We start from the raw sequence: 22,612 nt of genomic DNA on the forward strand, positions 1-22,612 counted from the left end.
CTGGTGATTACAGAAATATATGAAATGATTAATCATTATCTAATTTGTAGCTTATAAATACGAAAGATTAAACTAATAGCTATCTGCTTGTAGCCCAGCAAGCACCCATCTTAACCAATATCCTGGGACTAAAGCTTTTAACCAATATCCTGGGACTAAAGCTTCTGATTTGAGATCCTATCAATTTTATTTTATAGAATTTATTAGCTATTAGTATGTAAATAAAAATTATGTCATAAAACCATCCCCATAGGTGTATACTTACAGAGACTTGAGTTTGACAAGGTAATCAAATTGGTTTGCTTGAATTTTCTGGATTGGGTTATAGGAGAGATTCCTGTTTTAAAAAGAGAGCAGAAATAGGTCAATTCTTAAAAAGTATTTGAGTAAAGAGAAAGTGTGTCTCTTGACTTAGGGTTACTTTTAAACAGTAACAAAAAAAGTACAGCAATGTCAATTGACCCCTAGGGCTAGTTGGACATTCAAATGGATTAATGGAAACAGAACTCTTAGGCCAGTGCACGGCTGTCAGTAAGTGCGTTAATGACAGAGCTGAGAGAACATAAGCGCGAAGGTGGGGAGGTCCAGAGAGGGTCCCACCAGAGGAGCAGCAGGGTACCCAAAGGGAAGCCACACCACTTTAGGTTTTGCCTATCATCAGGTGTGGTTTAAATGAAAGAAAGAAGAATCCCATTTAGTCAAAACTTGAATTAGTGAAATCACATTGAATGCTTTTTACAATAAATCATGTCAAAGAGTGGCATATTGTGTCAGCAATTTGTGAGGCATGAAATGAAAAGTAAAAGGCTCTATAGTTAGAAACAAAGAAACAGAGGTCAGAGTGACAGTGTAGCTGAGTGTAAATGGAGAAAATTTCAGAATCTTTGCAAAACAACACCTCGAAACAAGAATTGTTGATTAAAGGGACCTTCTCAGGTGCAGGTTCACTTTTTAAGAAACTTATTGCAGATTAGACCATTAGTTGGGTGGGGGAGGGGCAGTGACTACAGAAAGAAGGGAAGAGAGGAAGGATGACAATAAGAAATGTGTTGTATGAAAGAAGGGAAAGGGACTCAACAATCTATGAACAGAAGGAAACGACCTTAACATAATAAAAGCCATATAGGAAAGCCACAGTGAGCATCATAGCCAATGGTGAAAGGCTGAAAGCTTTTCCTCTAAAATCAGTAAGAAGACAAGGATGCCCACTTTTGCCATTTCTATTCAACATACTACTGGAAGTCCTAGCCAGAGCAATTAGGCAAGAAATAAAAGGCATCCAAATTGCGAAGGGAGAAGTAAAATTATCTCTGTTCGCAGATGACATGATTTTATGTGTATAAAACCGTAACGATTTCACACACGCATACACACAAAAACTGTCAGAACTATTATAATAAACAAATTCAACAAAATTGCCATATGTGAAACCAACACATAATAATCAGACAATAATCAATAATCGAATGCATTTCTATACACTAACCATGAGCAATCCATAAAGAAAATTAAGAAAATGATTCCATTTACAATAGCGTCAAAAGAACAAAGTACTTAGGAATAAACTGAATAAAGGTGAAAGACTTGCACTTTGAAAACCAAATGTTGCTGAAAGAAATTAAAGAAGACATCAGTTAAAGAAGACATTCTGTGTTTTGGAACTGGAAGACAATATTGTTAAGATGTTAATACTACCCAAAGCAATCTACAGATTCAGTGTCATCTCTGTCAAAATCCCAATGATTTTTTTTTGCATAAATAGAAAAATCCATCCTAAAATTCATGTGGAATCTCAAGGGAACCTGAATATCTAAAACAACCTTGAAAAAGAAGAACAAAGTTGGAGGTCTCACTTCCTGATTCAAAACTTACTACAAAGCTACAGTAGTCAAAACAGTGTGGTGCTGGCTAAAAGATAGTTGTATAGAACAATGGAATAGAATGGAGAGCCCAGGAACAACTCTTTGTATATATAGTCAAATAATTTTTAAAATGTGCCAAGATTGTTCAATGGGGAAAGGACAATCTTTTCAACAAATAGTGCTGTGAAAACCAGATAGATATCCACATGAAAAAAAAAAAAAGAGCTTAGACCCTTAGCTTCCACCATGTACAGAATTAACTCAAAATGGGTTAAAGGCCTAAATAGAAAAGCTAAAACTTTAAAACTCTTAGAAGAAGTCATAAGAGAAAAGCTTCATGACATTGGATTAAGCAATGACTTCTTGTATATGATACCAAAAACATAGGTAACAAAAGAGAAAAAAAAAACAAGAATTGGACTACATCTAAATCAAAAACTTTTGTGCATCAGAAAACACTGTCAACAGAGTGAAAAGGCAACCTACAAAATGGGAGCATACATTTGTAAATCATATATCTGAAAATGATTTAATATCTAAAATATATACACTCCTACAACTTAACAACAAAACCCCAAACAACCCAGTTTAAAAGCGAGCAAAAGACTTGAACAGGTGTTCTCTAAAGAAGTTACATGAATGGCCAATAAGCACATGAAAAGATGCTCAACATCATTAATCATTAGAGAAAAGCAAATCAAATCCACAGTGAAACACCATTTCACATCCATTAGATTGGCGATTATCAAAAACTATAAAATAACAAGCGTTGTTAAAGAGGTGGAGAAAGTAGAATCCTTGTGCACTGATAGTGGGAATATAAAATAGTGTAGCCACTATGCAAAAGAGTATGGTGTTTCCTTTAAAAATTAAAAATAGAGTTGCCGTATGATCCAGTAATTCTACTTCTGGGATTATATGCCCAAAGAATTGAAAGCAAGCTCTTGAACAGATATATTTGTACACCCACATTCATAGCAGCACTACTCATAGCAGCTAAAAGGTGGAAGCCACCCAAGTGTCCACCAATGGATGAATGGATAAACGCCGTGTGGTACTTACATACAGCGGATTATTATTCAGAATGATAATATTCAGAACTTCTGACACATGCTACAACCTGTGGATGAACCTTGAGGACATTATGCTAAGTGGAATAAGCCAGTCATAAAGGGACAAATATGTATGATTCTGCTGATTTATGAGGTACTTAGAGATGCCAAATTCATAGAGCCAGAACAGAGTGATGGATGCTGGAGGGGCAGGGGTTGGTGGGGAGTTAGTGTTTAATATGTATGGAGTTTCAGTTTGGAAAGATGGAAAAGTTCTAGAGATGGATGGTGGTGATGGTTGCACAACAATGTGAATGAAGTTAATGCCACAGTTGTACACTTACACATGGTTAAAATGGTAAATATACGTACTTATGTATATTTTAATCACAATTTTTAGAAGTAAAATAAGTTAAAAAATAAAGACACAAAATTCGTATCAGTCTTACAACTGTGAGAGCTCCTTCAGATCCTTAAAGACAAGTGATGAAAGATTTTCAATCTTATTACTTCCTAAATCCCTAGGGAAACAATTGCAAATGTCATATTATTTCCTTAAGACTTTACTCATAGTTCTGTAATTTATTAAAAAAACATTAGACTACTTTCAAACAATGCCATTAGTGAGTTATATTAATTAATAGAAGTCAAAACTTTAAAAAGGGAGTGAAATGGTAAAAGATAAAAATACTTTATCCCATTTTATTGCTCACTCAGAGACAGTACTTGGTGGTATTTGATCTAGTTCTAATAGATACAATTTTCTAATTCAATTAATATATGTGTTGTGCCCTTCTTCCTTTCTCTTCTTCCTCCCCTTCCTCCCTCCCTCCCTCCCTCCCTCCCTTCCTTCTTTTGCTAAAGTAGAAATATGCTTTGGAACCTTAATTTTTTCCTTTGCTTGGGTGTATTATAATTTTCAACTGGAAGTGGATTATTTCAGTTTCCAGTTTCTTCCACAGCTGATATGCACCGGATCTCATACACACCTGGGGCAGGATATTTTGTAAGTTACTTCGTGTATGTATAGAGGTTGGGCTGCCTAAAGTGGTATGAACTTGTAGCTTATTTGTGAGAAGATTTTGGACAGTAGCAGCTCTTCCGGTAGCTTTGACAGCGGCAACTCTCATGAGAAAGGCCTCAGATTCTTCTAAACAAGACAATCTTTCAATAGGCTTGAGTTCTTCAATGTCATCAAGAGATACTAAGAGAAAGCCTAACCACTTTCCCTGTCCATCTCCAAATCCTATTAGTTGCTACAGGGAGAAGCATGGGAATAGATCTATTTGTTATTGCAGTGCTTATAAATCAAAAGTTAGGTTATTCAACTCGGAAGGGCAAGATAGATTTAGACTGAGTTTTTAAAACTAAAAAGTAGCTAATGTAATCAATACTATAAATGACTTTGCTGTAAATGTTTTATTTTTATACTGTAAACTGAACCTTGAGGCTGTTTTTGTTATTTATGTTTTCATGGGTGAATTGTCTGTGAAGATAGATGGTCTGATTTGACAACAAAAGGAATGTTTATAAAATTTCACCCCTTAAAATCCTTCAATAGCTCATTGTTGCATAGAAGATAAAATCAAAACTTCTTAGTGTGATATAAAAAAGCCTTTAAATATCTTGCCACTGTCTAGCTTTCCAGCTCAGTTTCCTACCACTTTCTACTCAGTCAAAATGACTTTCACCAGGGCCTGAAGGCGTCTCAGTATTTCAACCTCCGGGTTTTTGCACGGGTGCTTCCTTCTGCCTGGAATAAGCTTTGATTCTTGTCCTTCTGGTGAACTCCCTATTCGTCCTTCAAGATTCTGCTCAGATAAACAACAGGGATTTACGGTACAGCACAGGGAACTATATTCAATATCCTGTAATACCCTGTAATGGAAAAGAATCTGAAAAAAGAATGGGTATGCATAACTGAATCACTTTGCCGTACACCTGAAACTAACACGATATTGTAAATCAACTTTACTTAAAAAAAAAAAAAAAAGATTCTGCTCACGTGTCACTCCTCTGTGACCAGGGAGCTTAGGCGTTCTCTTCTCTGTTCTCCTGTATGTAGCATGTATAACACATACAGCACTTATAACATCATATTAAAACTGTTTCTGTACATACGTTCTCCTCTTCCGAAGGATGTGATCTCTTTCAGTGCAAGCCCTGTACCTATTCAGCTTGGGCTCTCCAGCATCTAGCTTAATTTTTGGCTAGCTATTCTTTGTATCCCTACCTAGAAGACCATTAACAGACTCGACCTGCTTCATATGTAGGTAAAAGTGGCGGCACAATTCCAGTTCTTTGTATGGGAAGCCAAGTAAAAGATGGATCATGTTAGTGAGGCAATGTGGAAAACAGATTTCGAAGAGCCCACGAGGATATTAAGTCTTGAAATATCATGTTCAGCTGTTTCTGGTGGGAGTGTGCTGTTTTGGCTATTAGAGCCAATTCTGACATATAGTTCTTTTTTCATGAATCACGGAATGGGGACCATTTGGCCTAGACCCTAAGTGATGTGTAAAAAGACCATTTTCTCAGTTTCGTTTTAGGAAAGTTGGTCTAAACTTAGCTGGACTTGAGGTCCATTTCTGAATGGGTTCAGGAAACACATTATCACCTAGAGTAGTTGACTTTAAAAGCACACAGTAAATCAAGCCTGTAGCCAAGAGTTTCTGCCATCAGAACTAAAGTCTACTGTGAGAAGTCAATCCTGATTATTGCCAATTTATTTGCCCTCATTAACTCTGTCAGTGGGATCCAGCCAGGAGAGGCACAGAGTGTAGTCCAAACCCTCTCTCAAAGGGAGAGTCACTCATTTGAGGTCTAGACCCACCCATTTAAAGCCATCACCTCTTAGAAAACATGCCATTTTCATCCCTGTAAGTCCGATTTTTCAAGCCAGCGTTGGGTATGGGACTCGGCAGGGTTTAGGCAGGACTAATTCTTGGCCTTGGTGCCCCTCTCTGCCCCTTTGTTGCTCTTTCCTTTATCTCTGAACCTGCATTAGCGCTGGTTACGGACCAAGCTGTTGTGTTCCATGCTCACTACTGGTTACTGATACTTAGAACCTGCACCTCAGCGCCACCATGCAAGTCAGGATTGGCAGAAATTACCTTCTGGTATTCAGATCGCGGTGGCAAGTAGGATAAAACAAGGAAAAGCATGGACCCCTCGACGAGCGTGTATTTTCATGGCTAGATACTACCTTTCGAGTCACCTACACGCACCTCTCCCTACTACTGAGAATAAAATAATTTCCTGTGTGTTGATGGTATGGTTCACTTGCCAGACACTGGGAGCTGTTACAGCAGGTGCTTGGTTCTGATATCTATTGAGATTTTCTTGTGCGTTTTGTGAATGATTGGTACTGTCTACTGAAAAAGGTTTCAAGCTAATGGTCATGGAAAAACGGGGTTTCAGTGGCTTGTTTATTGATGTTTTGGAGCACAATGCTTCATTGGTTCCCGAGGAACGTTTCTGTCTGTGGCATGTGTATTCCCTCCACCTGTCCTAGTTTGCAGGTAAGGTGTCCCGAGAAACAGTTTAGTTACACTCTTTAATTTTTATGGACAAGTTTTAATGAATCAAAGTTCTTCCCAGTTAATTGTCAAACATATACCTTCTGTCCATACTCCAGATTCTTTCTAGAACTCACAAAATCAAACTGGTGGCTAGCCTAAACTTTAGCAAAAACCCAATTGAAGAAATTAATGGTAAAAAATAAAAAATTGTGTGAAGGACATGTACTTCATTTGTTGTCCTGTGTATATTTTATTTGGACAATCAGCTCCTATGTGCTTGGACCACAAGGCTTTGATTTATCAGAGAGTTGTCTTAATGTCCTTTGGAACTGTGTCATTGATCTTAAAAAAGGGACGTTATAAATAGCTCTCTTTTCCATTATTATAGACTGGGATGTTACCCATGGTAGTGTCTAATTTCCTTATGGATCCAAGATTATCCTTTGGTTTCAGAATCAGCAGAGTGGTGTCTTTTTATCTCCTGGTTTTTAAATCCTAACTCTCCAGGAAACTTAAAGATAAATTTGCTATCCCTCTCCAGCAGTGGGTTAGAGTGGTGCAAGATGTATTTTATTTATCGATCTCCCCAGACTTTATTCTTTCTCCACAGCTATGTTTCCCTTACCTCACTTTCCTCAAATATTTATTTCATAGTTTTCCTTTACACATATTTTTTTAACTATCAGAATTCCTTTGTGGCTCAAGGTATGCAGAAATAGTGCTAGGAAGAGAGAAAAATAAATCTTTCTTAAATGTATAAAAATGTATACGTGTGACAACTATGAACTGGAACAGTAGAAAGAAAATTCTTATCAATATATGTGTAATCGAGCTTACAATTCATCTAGTTTCTGGAGCGGTGCAAACGCGTTTTCACTGAGGTGATTAATTTTGTTTTTCCTCATTACCCTGAAAGTAAAAAGAAAAGGATGTTGTAGCTTCCAGAGGTAACTGATAGGTGAGTTATTGGAGAAACAAAAATAATTACGTGGAGTGCACTTTTCACGTCAAGAGAGGTTGAGGTAGCGTGATAAATTACCCAGTCTGTAATAACTTTAATCTTAAATTTCCCAGATCTTTCAATGATGATAAAAGTAAAGTAGTGTTCAAATTTCTAAGTGATTTAGGGAAGAGCTCCACAGGGGAAGAGTGAAAACCTTGACTCCTGAGAATACAGACTGAGCGTCAGCCCAGGGAGCTGCCTTAGGGTCGCCTCTGTAGGCTTCATGGGAGCTGCCTTAGGGTCGCCTCTGTAGGCTTCATGGTGTGTCCGTCGAACAAAATACCTCCCACACAATAGCACTGGTGCACATTGGGCGGTTGATGTGATTTAGGGTGGAGATGCTGCAGGAGGTCTACTTCAAGCTGGACCAACTCAGAAGATCTCTAGTTTGGGATGCTGAATGAGACTGTAAGTCCTGACACTTCATCTCTGCCCTGACGTCGTGTTATGACATAGCATAAAGGACTAACTCACAGGAAACCTTTAAAAGATTTCCAGTTCTTGAGGCATTGTGGGACATGCCTGGAACCTGGCCTCATCCCATCCTTAAGTATTTATTTCCTCTCAGCGCTCCAAACCGTTACCACTTTCTCCCAGCATCCTTGGACCAGAAAAACACAAGCATCTGTGAAGAGGAAACTCACGAATGATTTCTTCATACAGAGGGTTCTTTAAAAACAAATACAAGTAGAATAGAAAAGAAGGGCTACATTTTTTGGATATTTATTTGGCCTGTGTCCTTTAAGTGCAATTTGGTTTCCTTTGGGCAATTACCATGAACTGTTTTGCATGACTGATAGAATCCTGCATCTGAAGACTGCTAAACGCACTGCAGAAAAGTTCACACATTTCAGTGGCTTTGAGCCCACTGGAATGGGGCGGAGGGCATAACTGGGTAAAAATGTTTGTTGTGTCAGTGGTAGCTATTGCATTGCCCGTACACAGGGGTCCTGTATATCTTAATATGATGATTTTCAAACTTTTCACATGGTAACCAACAGTAGAAAAATGCATTTTGCATTGGGACATAATATACACCCACACAACCCAAGATTCACGGAACAATACACTTAATCATCTGAATTGTACTCTGATGTTTTTATTCAATTCAATTCTATTCTTTTTCATTTAAAAAATGCGGCTCGGGACATACTACATTGCTTTCATCACCTGCTTGTGTGTTTCAACCCACAATTTGAAAAATACTCTTCTGGAGGAATAAACTGCAAATGAGGCAGTTATACTTTTATACTGAAGGAAGCCCCAGCATCCCTCACTGTTACGGAAGAGGCACCCTGAATTTAAAGTAAGCCAGAGAGGAGTATAAGGAGAAATTATACTCGATAACTTTCTAAGGTTTATCCTGGTGTCCGCAGTTACATCCTCAGGGGTGTGAACATTCTACAGTTTCTAAAAGTCATAATTAATTTCCCCCACAGTCTTTGCAGTAATAATTTTTATAGATTAGGACTTTAATTTGGTGTTTCTGAAACTGAGATCCAAGGGCAGATTCTAGGTGGTTTATGAGAAATGTTTTTTCCCTTAAATTGGGTCTTGCTTGTAAGGTTGAGAAAAGCAGGTCTCACGTAAGATAGTACCATTGTGATGACCCACGCATGTTGTGAATCTGTGGTTATGCCTGGTTTGAACTTCAGTAATTTTGCCAACGTGCTTCCTTTTCAAAAAACTTCAAGTTGAGAGGGAACATTTGCTGTAATTACTATGCATGTTTATGCTAGATTCTGTTCGCATAAATGATTCATTTTATTTGTAAAGAGATAAAACGATACTTCAAAAGGACAAAACGTTACTTACAAAACAGTTAAATTACTGCAGGAAATAAAAGTCAAATTCCTTAAATTATGGATGTGGTTGCCTTCAAAGTCCCTGAAATATAAAAATAAAAAATGATAAAGCTAAATTTTAATCACACACAAAAGTCGGTTAAGAATGATTTGTTTTCTAGTAAAATATTCTTTTCCCACATACTGCTGATTTCATAGGGATTCTCACATAATGTAAGTGTAGCCACTTACATAATAGCCGAAATGATATATTTATATATAATGTTTCTGTTTTTCTGTGTTAATAGTAAAAATGTTTCGAGTTGCGTAGGTATGAGGTGTTCGTATGGGTACATATGTATCGTAAGGAATGTGAAGAGAATGAAAAAAGGTACATGGACAGCTTTTGTTGTGGTAACTACCAGCTATATAAACAGAAAGCACGTAGTGATCCGCATTGAACACCCATCCAGAGGTACCACTGGCATTTCTCTGAGTGGCGTGACTCTATCTGCTACAGCCCACAGAAGATTCTACTATTGCTGCAGAAGATGCTACCGCAAAGCAGTGTTTAACCTCTACCTCCCTTGCCTAGACACTCCCAGAAAAAATTCTCCATAGCCTTTTACCCCTGAGAACACGCTTTCTTACTTTATTATATGGCCACACAGGCCAGTGCAGAGGGAGACCCACAGCTGCCCTTGGCTCTCCACTCCCGACTCAGGGCGCTGCTTGCAGACCTGACTTGAGCTCCCTTGCTGTTTAATTGTCTCTGCTTCCTGGTTTTCATGAAAGCGTTCTTCTATTGCCTGTCTTTTATCTTGTCGTAGGGTTTATGGTGGAAGTTCATAGAACAGAGTTAGCCGAGCTCAGGGATACACTTTCAGAAGCAGATGCTGGCTCTTAGATCTACTCGTTTTACCCCAGCACTTAGCTTACCAGTCACCATACCACGTAAAGCCATTCAGGAACAATTGCCACTAAAATATATGAGCTGAAGTCTGACACGGCTGCTAAAATCTATGCGGGAAACACGAGTGACATTAATGGACGTGTCTATCTTTTCTGCGGGAGAGGCTGTATCTGGGACAGTCAGTTTTATTGTGGCACTGCAGTAAAAATGGCTGCGGACAAATCAGTCTGTCTGGAAGCTCTGGAAGGCCAGCATGTAAGCGTTCTAGAAATCAAGTCAATGGACTAAAAGGGTGTATTGACCACAGAGAAGAGCAAAGAAGAGAGAAATATTTGAAGTCAGGCTTAGGGCTTTTCTCTGTTGCATCAGACTGCAAAATCAGATTTACTCGTTGAAGGACACAAAACATGTCAAATTTAAGCTCACAGTCCATGGTGTCCAGAGAATAAGCTTCTTCTTACTATAGTGATCTAAGAAGGGCATATACCATAACAAGGTTTTTGTAGACAGGATCTCTGTACATATGGAATATTGTGTTAAAATCTTAAATCTTGATTCTAGATCACCCTTCTAAAGAAAAACTTCTATTATTCTATTAAACTGGAAATAAAGCACTTATACTATCTTCTTTTGATCATTAGCCTTGGCCAAGGCTTTGGCCTTCCATAACGAAGGTTATCATTGACACAGACTGTTCTATTTCCTTTTCCTATTTTGTTGTTGTTACCAGGAATCTACCACCAGGGGGTGACGTTCTCCTAAGCCTCACAACATTTCTTGATGTTAGTTTCTTGTTAGTAACACCTGTAACTTTTTTTTTTCTATTAAGGTAGCAAAACTATTTATGTTAATATTAATTTACTATTTGTAAAAGTCAGTAAGAGGCATAAACTAGGGACTTTTGATTAAATTGTTAAATTCAATGTTGAGTTTATTTTAATCTTTATTTGTGAATTTGCCGTGGCTTTCTTCCTAAAATTAGAGGTTTTAGTTCTTGATGTGCAGGGGTATGGCATACAAATCTGCTCCTCGTGCCAGGGCTCCAAGTTCTAATGGACCTGAGGGGGTGTTTTGCTTACTTAATGCCTGGATCACTTTTCCAACTTAATGATGCTCTGAATATAACCACTTTATGTTTCCCTCTATACATGGCAGAACTGGCTGAAAATGAAAATTTCGTTCTTGGATCTGAAGAACAATAACAGAAAACAAAAACACCAAGAATCTTGCCCTCTCAATTCCCTCTCTCATCCCCTAGGGGCTTTTTGTAAACACGCAAAACTCCTCTCCCTCTACTTCCTCCCGTACTTTTCTGGCTCCTATCTCACAGAGAAAATTGAGGTGATGAAGGAGGGGAAAGCCTTCGCCTTTCTGCCCGACATCCGTGATTTACCTGTATGTGCACCTGGTCTCCTACACCCAGGATGCGATGACCCTCCTTCTGCTTTAGGCTAATCCCGCGTTTTCTGAGTTTTGTTTGTGAACGTGTATGTCCTAAAATACATGGTCAATTCTGGTGAATGTATTTTGGGCGTTCTTCACTTTCAGTTTATATCTATTAAGATTAAGCACAGGTACATAGAACAGAGACCCAACTATAACAGCATAACTACACAAGGATTTAAAAAAAAATCTAGGGTTGGGTAGTCCAAGGCTAGTCTGGTAATTTTACTAAGTTGTTAGAAACCTAAGGTCTTTCATATCCACTGTCCACAGGTCCTTGTCTTTGTGTTCCAAGATGTTGCTAAAGCTTGAGCCATCATATCCATCTTTTCTGGATAAGGAAAGAAAGGGAGGTTCTTCCTGTTTCTCTTTAAGGAGGTTGCCCAGAAGTTCCACACTATACATCTTCCTCCTTATTAATTAGGGCTCGGCCACGTGGCTCTGTCTAGACGTGGGGAAGTCTGGGAATGTAGTATTTTAGCTGGGCACTTTGCCGCCCCAAATAAATCTGTTCTGTTATCGAGAAGGGACTTTGCACTTTGATACGTACCAGTTAGAGTTAACTCGTTAACTATGTTATTTAGTTCTCCATATCCTTTTTTTGGTTTTCCTTGATCTTTCATGGACTGAAAGAGGTGGATTATTATTTCTTAGCGCTTATGTATGTCTATTTTTCTTTTGTTTTGGTTGTTATATGAATCTATTTGGTGCATATATATACTCCTAATATAATATCTTGTATTGGAAATTGCACACTATAGCATTTAAATGTCCTTCTTTGTACTGCTTAATGCAAATTGGCCAAACTTCTACCTACTTAGATAAAAAATGATGCCTACTTTCTTTGGTTTGCATTTACATGGCATACTTTTGAGCAGTCTTTTATTTTTAATCTTTCTTAATCACTTAGTTACAGCTGGCCTTTTTTGTACATAGTACTGAGTTAGATTTTGCTCTGTGATCCAACTTGAAAATCTGTTTCTCTTTTTAGTAGGTAATTTTAGCCCACTTATGTTTATTGATCTGACTAATGTATCTTACCTTAGTCTGCTATTTAAAAATATTATTATATGGTTTTATAGATTAAAAAATCTTTCAACAAATGGCTTAAAAATTTTATTTATTCTAACATTGAAAAAGGCTTGTATATTCTATTGGTAACCTTTATAACTACAACTTTACCCAATACATCGTATCTTCTCTTTCTTAGAGAATAACAATAACACTTATCAATTTCCTATTATAAGAAATGATGGAATGAGTATGTATTGTCTTCCTGCCTTTTCTTTCCTCTCTCTCTCTCACCATAGGATTTTGATCAATTATATGCTATTTATTAATATTCACCTTAGGAATATCAAATAGCCACATATTGGTAGATTTCTTAGTTTTAAATGACATCTCTTGACACCGGGCTATTTTTCTTTATAGTGTTATGGTTTCACTTTATTCCTTTGAAACTGCTTACTCAGTTAAGATTACTGTGGCTCTTGCCATATTGAGCCCTGTATCATTCTGTGATATTTCTCTTTATCCCTGGTGATAGTCTTTGTTCAGAAGGCTATTTTTTTCCAGTGTTAACACAGCCCCTCCATCTTTTAAAAAGAATTAGTGCTGCATTTCTTATCTTCGTTTTACAGCTTGAATATCTCTGTTTTCTCTGGTTGTCTCAAGCTTTTTTCTTTGCTTTTCTTTATCTTTGGTTTTCAGCAGTTTGACTATGATTTGTCCAGTTTTTTTTTTTTTTTCTTTTCTACTTCTGCTTGTTTTCTTTTCTGAGTTTCTTAGATTTTTTTTTGTTTTTTTGTATTACATCATTTTAGAAAATTCTTGGTCATTATCTCTTCAGATATTTCTTTGAAAAATGAGCAGGACCCTATGTCCCCCACCTCTTGTTTGTAGAAAAGCTTTAGCCTCTTAGGCCTTCCCTGAGTTCCAAAGAGCAGATTTAATCAGAGAAGTGAGAAAATGGTGAAACAAAGGAAAATAGTCAAGCAAGACAAAATACTAATAGTTTAGCCATAAAACAAATTCAAGGTCCTTTAGTTCCTCCTCAAGGGCAATAGATAATACCCTGAGCCATATCCTTGAGTTGTTTTGCAGACACTAAAACCCTCACCAGGTGGAGGAAGTTAACGGCATGCTGATCACCAGCACGTAGACCCCAGGCTGGTTGGAACCAGAAGGTTGATGATTGAGATTCCCGTAACATCACCCTGTTACCTCACCACCAACCAATCAGAGAGTTGTGCACAAGCTGATCACACACCCTGCAGTCCCCTCCCTCACCCTGCCTTTAAAAACACTTCCCTGAAAACCATCAGGGAATTTGGGTCTTTTGAGCATGAGCTGCCCATTCTCCTTGCTCGGCACCTGCAATAAATGCTGTACTTTTCTTCACCACAATCTGGTGCCAGTAGATTGGCTTTGCTGTGCGTCTGGTGAGCAGACTCAAGATTTTTGGTAACATCTTCTGTCCTGTTGTCCTTCTCTTCTTTTGCTGTGACCACTTTAACGCATTTTGAGACACTTTTATATTATCCTGTAACTTTTGGATTCTCTGTTCTATCTTTGTTTTATGCTCCGTTCTCATTTTGATTCAAATGAAAGCTTTCTATTGACCTGTCTTCAAGGTCATTGATTCTTTTGTTAGCTGTGTTCAACCTGTTGAAGTAATTCTCTGATTCTCTTTAAAGCTTCCATCTCTTTGCAGACATTTTCCATGTGTGCATGTTTTGCCCACCTTTCCCATTTGTATTTCCCAAATACTTATGATTAATCATTTAACTGATTAATCATAAGTATTTTAATTCCCTTGTTTCGTAGTTGTAACATCTGAGTTATCTCTGGGCCTAGTTCTGTTGATTGCTTTATAATTTGACAAGAATTGTTTCTCTTGCTCTTTCTGGGATGGGGCTTTCTCAGCGTGGTTGTCCCACATGCCCCAGAAGCCCCAACCCACTTTGCAACAGTGCAGGATCCTGGGCTGGAGAGGTTTGTTTGCCCCTGTTGCTGGAGTAGAGGGCTTTGGCTGCTACCGCTCCTTTGGAAGCAGTGGATCTATGCACAGTCCCTGGCTGCAGGAAGATTTTCTGTCCCTCTCCCCATGGTGTAAAGCTTTTCCTTCCTAAGAGGGAAGAGTCTAGGGGAGAAGGTGGGGTTTGTGCCTGCATGCCACCAAAGAAGACTCTGTCTGGTTTCCTTAATTACTCCCAGCTTTTTCCATGAGCTGGTGGAGGCCAGAGAAAAAGAGCCGGTTAGGAATAGCTGACTCCCTTGAGTGTGGGGTTCCCAGTATTCCAAAGGGTTACACTAGCCCACACTTAACCTTTACAGGTTTATTAACATTTTAGCAGTTTTCTTTGTACCTGCTCTATGAGGGTCAACGCTTCACCTTGTGCTCTGCCAAAGGTGAAATACTGTATATGTCCCGTCTCTCTTGGTCACTCCTTAGAATTGTTTCCCTGCTTGCCTTATGACTGACAGGCTGGAGAAAATTAAGACTGTGTAGATTGTAAAGTTCTTCCTCATTGGTAGAGTGGGAGCAATATTGTCTTGAGGCTGTCTACAGCTTCAGCACAGCATTGTTGGAATGGAATTGTCATATATAATATGTATCCTTCCGTGACTTTTTCTTTATACTTCATATTATGATCTTGAAATTGTGCCGTGTCGATTGAAGCAGGGCAGGTGCATTCATCTTTATTGCACCTGTGTGTGTATTCCATCTTATTTGTCCATCCTTTCCACGGCTTCCAGGACCTTGCTCCATAATGTATCCTCACTGTTTTCCACGTTTACAAATCCTTTACATTAGCTTCTTCTGCCTATATATAAACTTGCTTTGTCTCATCCCCGGATAAAAGTTTACTTTACCCTCTTGCTCTTTAGCTCATCTTTGGCTATTGCCCCATCTGTTCATATGCTTATTTATTAGTTATATTCCTTCCTTTTTGAATATCACATCTTTTAGTGTGGTGTTTATAGTTTTTTTATTGCTTTGAAAGAACTATATTAAAAGTTTTAATCTGTTGTCTGTTGTATATCTTGCAAATATATTCTCCTGGGCTGTCATATCTCTTTTTGTTTTATTTCTATTTTTCTACTTAACCATAGTTAAACAAATGTTTGCCGACACATCCAACAGATTTTCTAGTTTGTACTTTGCTAAATGACAGTTCATGCACAAGGTAAAGATATTGTAATTAATTTTAAAAAATGAATACTTACAAAGCAAAAATTATTACTAGCATTAAAATTGGGACAACATTCACTCTCAGGGATGCATGTGGAGTGAGTTGTTTTGGATAGCTAAAACTTAAAGATTATAATTTTAGTAACAAAAATTTAAAAAGTCCACGTCTTTAGTTATAAATCCTAATCATTTTTTATTTTTATCTGAAATATACATTTGGCTACCTTTTTAAAAACAAAGGAAAGATTTCTTATTGTATGGGCATAAAATCTCCCACATTTACTTCTGTTCTCAATGCATGAATTTTTAATTTACTCATATAAATATTAATCAGTTTTACTTCATTACTAAGTTTGGATCACTGAGCATGTAATTACCATTAGTGAATTCTTTTGAGCCCAAATTTAATCACCACAAAGAATATCGCACTTAATTTGCCCTTTCCTTGATGACTTAGTTCGTCATTACTGAGGGTACTATACTGTCATATCAAGATGCCCTCTGGACTTACTAATGATTTGGGGGATGTTTCTCTTCCCCTAGATGGTTCCAAACTAGTGTGTTTTGACCAAACTTTTGGGAATTCCCTACAAATAAAAGACAGAGGGGATTTTCATATATAGAGTATATGCAGGTTATTGACTGAACATTTAAAGAAATATTTTGGATTTATTTCTTCATTTTTGCCTGTATTTTAAATAGACACATTTACTGAGTAAATGAGTTCTGCATAGGTAGAGTGATGCTAATTACCACAAACAAAACTACTGTGTGAAAAACTCTGTGGAACATATTCTGTTGTGATGAGACTTCAAAAATAAAGCCTAAGTATCATAGTCTTATTACACAGAATTTAGCAATGAAACTAAAGTGGCTTAGTCTTTCTGTACCAAATGAACAGGTGAACAGATTGACAGGGGGGAAGGGGTGATGTTACATAGATATCATAACATCCCTTCTGTCTTCCTTCTTCCTGCCTCCAAAGTATGTCTTGTGTTTTGGAGATGTTTTATTTTGATAAGAGTTTAGAGGAGTTAGTTTAGATAATAGGGATGTTTAATAAGAAAATCATGCTAAAAATATTAACAACTACCATTTGAAAAAACCTGACATCTGAAATGAACTAGGCAAAACCAGACAAGTTAGTTGTCTTCTGTAAGAAGAGATAGAGAGAACCCTCCTACACTGTTGGTGGGAATGTAAATTGGTGCAGTCACTATGGAGAAGAGTAGGGAGGTTCCTTAAAAAACTAAAAATAGAGCTACCATATGATCCAGCAATCCCACTCCTGGGCATGTATCTGGAGAAAACTCTAATTTGAAAATATACATGCACCCCTTATGTTCATAGCAGCACTATTTACAGTAGTCAAGACATGGAAGCAACCTAAATATCCATCAACAGAGGAATGGATAAAGAAGATGTGGTACCTCTATACAATGGAATATTACTCAGCCATAAAAAGAATGAAATAACACCAGTTGCAGCAACATGGATGAAGCTGGAGATTATCACACTAAATGAAGTAAGTCAGAAAGCAACAAATACCATATGATATCACTTATATGTGGAATCTACAAAAATGATACCAATGAACTTATTTACAGAACAGAAAGAGACTCACAGACATAGAAAACAAACTATGGTTACCAAAGGGGAAAGGGGGGGGAGGGATAAATTAAGAGTTTGGGATTGACATATACACACTACTGTATATGAAATAGATAACTAATAAGGACTTACTGTATAGCACAGGGAACTCTACTCAATACTCTGTCATGACCTATATGGGAAAAGAATCTAAAAAAGAGTGGATGTATGTATATGTATAAGTGAATCACTTTGTTGTACACCTGAAAGTAACACAACAGTGTAAGTCAACTACTATACTTCAATAAACATTTTTAAAAAGAGGAGATACAGCAACTTACAGCCAGTGCAGCCTGGGCATGTGCTGACAAAGAGGTTTGTCAGGCAAGCGGGTAAGGATGTTATTCATCAGTGCTCTGAAAAAGAGAAACAAAAAGGAGTCTGATTTCTCTGTTTCTTTTCTCAACTGAAGTCAAAACGTGGTTTTATCATTATTCTTATGAAGTCATGAACATCTACTAAGTTCGTTGTCTTCTCACTCAAATTATTTTCTGTAAGTCTTGATATATTTAAGTGCTTGTCAGTAATAAAATTAGACAAACGGTAGCCATCATATGGAGGAAGCAGTAACATTAGCAACTGAAGAAAAGTCCTGTGCCCTTCAGTAGTGGGTACTGAAAAGGAGGTGATTTTAAACAAACGTATTATTCTTTACCAAGATTAATAGAGGATAGTACCGGTGTGCTTAAGAATATTTCAATAAAGCATGGCAGTGGGGCTGTGTTCAGTTTTGATGGGCTGACATTCTAGAAGATGGAAGATCTTATAAAACTGTTACAACTACAAAACAGCCTCATAGGATATGACTAGGAGATGGTTTTTAGTTGAAAATTCCATTTTAGGGTTTTAATTCTAAATGTCATGTTGTTAAACCCAATTTTTATTCATGCCTTTTCCTTCAGTTGAAATATTTGCATAAATTTTTAGTACTTACAGGAGAATAAGAGAATTTAGTCCATAAAATGTTAGTGGGGAAATTCGACTGAGATGATTCTCTTCAATTATCCTGCCAGCCAGAAGAAAAAAATGGGTTCATTTACATATTTTTCGAACATAAAGGCTAGTACTATAAAATGCCACATAAATTAAACATACAGCCACTCTAGTCTGTGGAGATCTTCAAAAACACCCGGCTTCAAGAAGGTTATTCTGTTATGACTGAGATACCTGAAAAAAGAGAAATAACTACAGTAAATTTGATACCTTCTTGATATCTTATAACAAGGAAAGGAAGAACAATAATTGTCCATCTTAAATTTTCTTATATGTTGTTCTCATCAGGCCATTTCCCTGCCCTCGGAGCCCTGAAAGTTCTCTATCACTTACCTTTTCACGTCTAGTTTTTCATTTCCCAATAATCAACCCACCATCAGCCAATCCCTCACTCCCTCTGTCTATTCATTTGTTCATCAAGTTGTTTTGAGCCCCTACGCTGCGGCATTGTGCTAGGTGTGGAATCGCTTTCTCCGAGGGGCTTTGCATCTAGTAGAAGACAGCATGTGAGCAGTTAGTTATTGCAGCAGCAGAGGGAAAAGAACAAGAACATACAGTTCCTCTGACTTTTCAGTGGAGGAGGTGTCGGCCTCTGCTGGGACTGGGGAAGCAGAGCTTGGAGGGGAGAGGGGACAGGGAGTGTTAAAGAAAGAGGTCTCTATTCCTGCCCTGCAAATAGGTTCATCTGTGCCATTTTTCTAGATGCCACATATATGTGTTGATATACGATATTTGTTTTTCTCTTTCTGCCTTACTTCACTCTGTATGACAGTCTCTAGGTCCATCCACCTCACTACAGACAACTCAGTTTTGTTCCTTTTTTATGGCTGAGTAATATTCCATTGTATATATGTGCCACATCTTATCTTATTTGCAAAGCATAAATAGAGACATGGATGTAGAGAATAAACGTATGGACACCAAGGGGGAAAGGAGGGCGTGGGATGAACTGGGAGATTGGGATTGACATATATACATTATACTGTGTATAAAATAGGTAACTAATGAGAACCTACTGTAGAGCACAGGGAACTCTACTCAATGCTCTGTGGTGACCTAAATGGGAAGGAAATCCAAAAGAGAGGGGCTATATGTATATGTACAGCTGATTCACTTTGATGTACAGCAGAAACTAAGACAACATTGTAAAGCAACTATACTCCAATGAAAATTAATTACAAAAAAAGAAAAGAAAAAGAAAGGCTCTTCTCAACTGAGCCTTGGGTGAGGTGTGTCATTCACAAAGCAAAGCATGGGTGGGAGTGATTCCAGGCAGAGGAAATGGCTTATGCAAAGGTGAGAGGTGTGACGGTGACAAGGTGAGGGGTCATGGTAAAGAGGCTGTGAGGGGATGCAGGAGATGCCCCTGGAGGCAGGTATGGACCTGCTCTGGATGCCTTGCTGGAGAGTCAGACCCATTGTACTTTGACCCGACTTTACTTCTCACTCTTATGCAGAGTGAACCAACTCTTCCTTCTGTTGTGCTGATCTCTTACGTGTTTATTTCTTTGTTTTCTTCCAAAAGCAAACACCAGCTTTTAACAACTTTCAAAATCACCTCTCTTCTTTTATAGAGGCCTTATTTATTTTTTAAAAAAATTTATTTATTTTATATTTTTGGCTGCGTTGGGTCTTCGTTGCTGCGCGCAGGCTTTCTCTAGTTGCAGTGAGCGGGGGCTACTCTTCGTTGCAGTGCGCGGGCTTCTCATTGCGGTGGCTTCTCTTGTTGAGGAGCATGGGCTTTAGGCATGCGGGCTTCAGTAGTTGTGGCTGGTGGGCTCAGTAGTTGTGGCACGTGGGCTCAGTAGTTGTGGCACACGTGCTTAGTTGCTCTGCAGCAAGTGGGCTCTTCCTGGAGCAGGGCTCGAACCCGTGTCTCCTGAATTGGCTGGCAGATTCTTAACTACTGCACCACCAGGAAAGCCCCAGCCTTAGAGTCTTTATGTGGCCTTTTCTCTTTTTTTTTCTGAAGAAAACTTTTGGACACACACACAACCACACACAGCCCAACAGCAGCTGGTAAAGCAAGGGAAATATTTGGAAAACTCTAATTCCACTTCACTTTGTCCTTTGGTTTGGTAAAGTGGAGGTGAGACTCTCAAAATACCTAAGGTTGCCAATGGTAGCAAAAGCACTGGACTCAAATGTGTGCAATATTCCTTTCCTTCCATTTTGTCTTAAAATGGCAGAGAAATTGTCTTGCGTGTTTATTTTTGTCTCAGTTTCTCTAATGCAGCAACTCACTGCTCTGAATCTGCTGTCAGACAGTTTGGTTCCTGGCTTCACTACTTGTTAATAGTGTGACCTGAAACAAACAGCAACTTCAGAAATCCTCAGTTTCCCCAACTCTAAAACGGACATAACACCAATACCTAATTCACTGGGCTGTTGAACATTTGAGCCAGGCATGTCAGGAACACTAGGTGCATATTAGTAGAATGAGGTCTCTGTTCAACCTCCCATTTCAACTTCTTTCCTGTTCTTTTTCCTCATTGCCTATGATTCTCATGCAAGCATTTGTTCAAATTCCTCTTCCCCTGATACACGGACCACACTGATTTCTCTTTTTGCTACTCTGACAGCTCTTAGAGCTGACATCCTGTAAAATCTGTCCTTCCAGGAATCTCCCCTTCTCCATCAGATTTGACTTTTCTTGGGGGTAGCAAAGGATAAGGCCCCATATTAGAGCCACTTCCTTCCCTTGCAAGCCTGGAGCCCCAGTTGGGCACAGGAAGATGTTAAGAATCTCTTCAACAGTTGCCCTGAACACTCACGGGTTCCCTTAAGAGCCACTAGAAATCCTCTAGAAAGGGACTTGATCCACCCCCCATGCCCTGTGCTGTCTGATTTGCCCCGTCCTATTCATTTTTCAGAGTCATCCTTCACTGCTCTGGACCCAAAATAATCACTCCTTTTAGGGAATCATCTTAGCAGTTGTGGTCTGAACCACATAGGTTTAAGTCTTAGTTAAGTAAACACCCTTGCCATTCTCTAGTTGTTGTGTATATGTTGGCATTGTTTCCCCACCGTAGACTGGAAGCTTCCAGAGAGCGTGTGGGTGCCTCTCCCCGGTGGAAGCACAGGGTTCTACCTGCAATACTGCAATAAGGAGCTAGAAGGTAGCAGGTCTGACTTCTCTTTCTATGCCCCCCACGGTGTCTCGCTGAAGACCTTGCACACTGTGAGGGATAATGAGTGTCTACGGATGAATGAAGAGCAGTATCTGATGTTTACCCATGAAAGACCAGAACCGTGTGACACTTTAACAGCCAGACAATATTCTCGCGCCAGGAAAAAACCAAGGTGCAGATGGAAGACACTTAAGTTTACTCTCCAGTCTGTGCCATCTTTCAAGAGCCTCCTGCACACCCATTGAACATTAAACCAAGCAGACGCTGTTCAGCAAGTTTTGAATAGATTTGTGAGAGGCTGTAGAGAAAGGTAGGCAGAAGCATGATGAGGACGACTCCAGTATTGACTTTGAGTAATTTGCTAACACACGAAAGAGCAGGAAAGGGGTAGACACAGCCACAGGGGTTACTGTTGAGACTTTGGGTCTCCGGTGACCTTCTCTGCTAGTAAATGATTAGGTGGCCTTCTTTTTTTTTTTTTTTTTCTTTTGTGGTACGCGGGTCTGTCACTGCTGTGGCCTCTCCCGTTGCTGAGCACAGGCTCCGGACGTGCAGGCTCAGCGGCCATGGCTCACGGGCCCAGCCACTCCGCGGCATGTGGGATCTTCCCGGACCGGGGCACGAACCCGCGTCCCCTGCATCGGCAGGCGGACTCTCAACCACTGCGCCACCGGGGAAGCCCTAGGTGGCCTTCTTGACTCAACCCCAAACTCTGGTACAGCCAGTGAGGAATCTGACCGGAAAGAGTTTCTTGGGTTAAGGAGTAAAAAGTGGGGTAGGATAGAAGGCAAGGGGCCAGAAATAAAATACAGGGAGTTGTTTATTAATGTGATTTTTTGGTTATATTTCCATTCAGTAACTTCTAGGTGGTAAGTTTCAGCTGCCTGGTAAAATGCAGCTGAAATGGAATGGAACTTTGAGAAAGACTGTTTTAAAAAGCTTAGCTCTTAACCACAATGAGATGCTACTTCACACCCATAAGGATGGCTGTTATTAAAAACAACACAACACAAAACAACAACAAAATCCCAGAAGGTAAAATGGTGCAGATGCTGTGGAAAACAG

At 38.8% G+C, this 22,612-nt stretch overlaps 1 protein-coding gene across 4 annotated transcripts in view; it reads right to left on the minus strand.

Annotated features, from left to right (window-relative positions):
• The window catches only part of RXFP1 (relaxin family peptide receptor 1), a gene marked incomplete at its 5' end in the record, with an annotated part of 94,609 nt that overhangs the window by 10,143 nt on the left and 61,854 nt on the right, over nt 1-22,612 (minus strand). For 3 of the 4 annotated variants that reach the window (XM_079919715.1, XM_079919714.1, XM_079919713.1), the window contains 7 exons: nt 266-337; nt 3,364-3,435; nt 7,273-7,344; nt 9,254-9,325; nt 17,705-17,779; nt 18,358-18,429; nt 18,519-18,590. In XM_079919715.1, the coding sequence (XP_079775841.1) occupies nt 266-337; nt 3,364-3,435; nt 7,273-7,344; nt 9,254-9,325; nt 17,705-17,779; nt 18,358-18,429; nt 18,519-18,590 (507 nt within the window). The remainder of the gene's footprint in view (nt 1-265; nt 338-3,363; nt 3,436-7,272; nt 7,345-9,253; nt 9,326-17,704; nt 17,780-18,357; nt 18,430-18,518; nt 18,591-22,612) is intronic. The other variant, XM_079919716.1, reaches the window with a different exon arrangement.

The sequence above is a fragment of the Stenella coeruleoalba genome (genome assembly GCF_951394435.1).
Source record: "Stenella coeruleoalba genome assembly, chromosome: 4".
Lineage (NCBI taxonomy): Eukaryota > Metazoa > Chordata > Mammalia > Artiodactyla > Delphinidae > Stenella > Stenella coeruleoalba.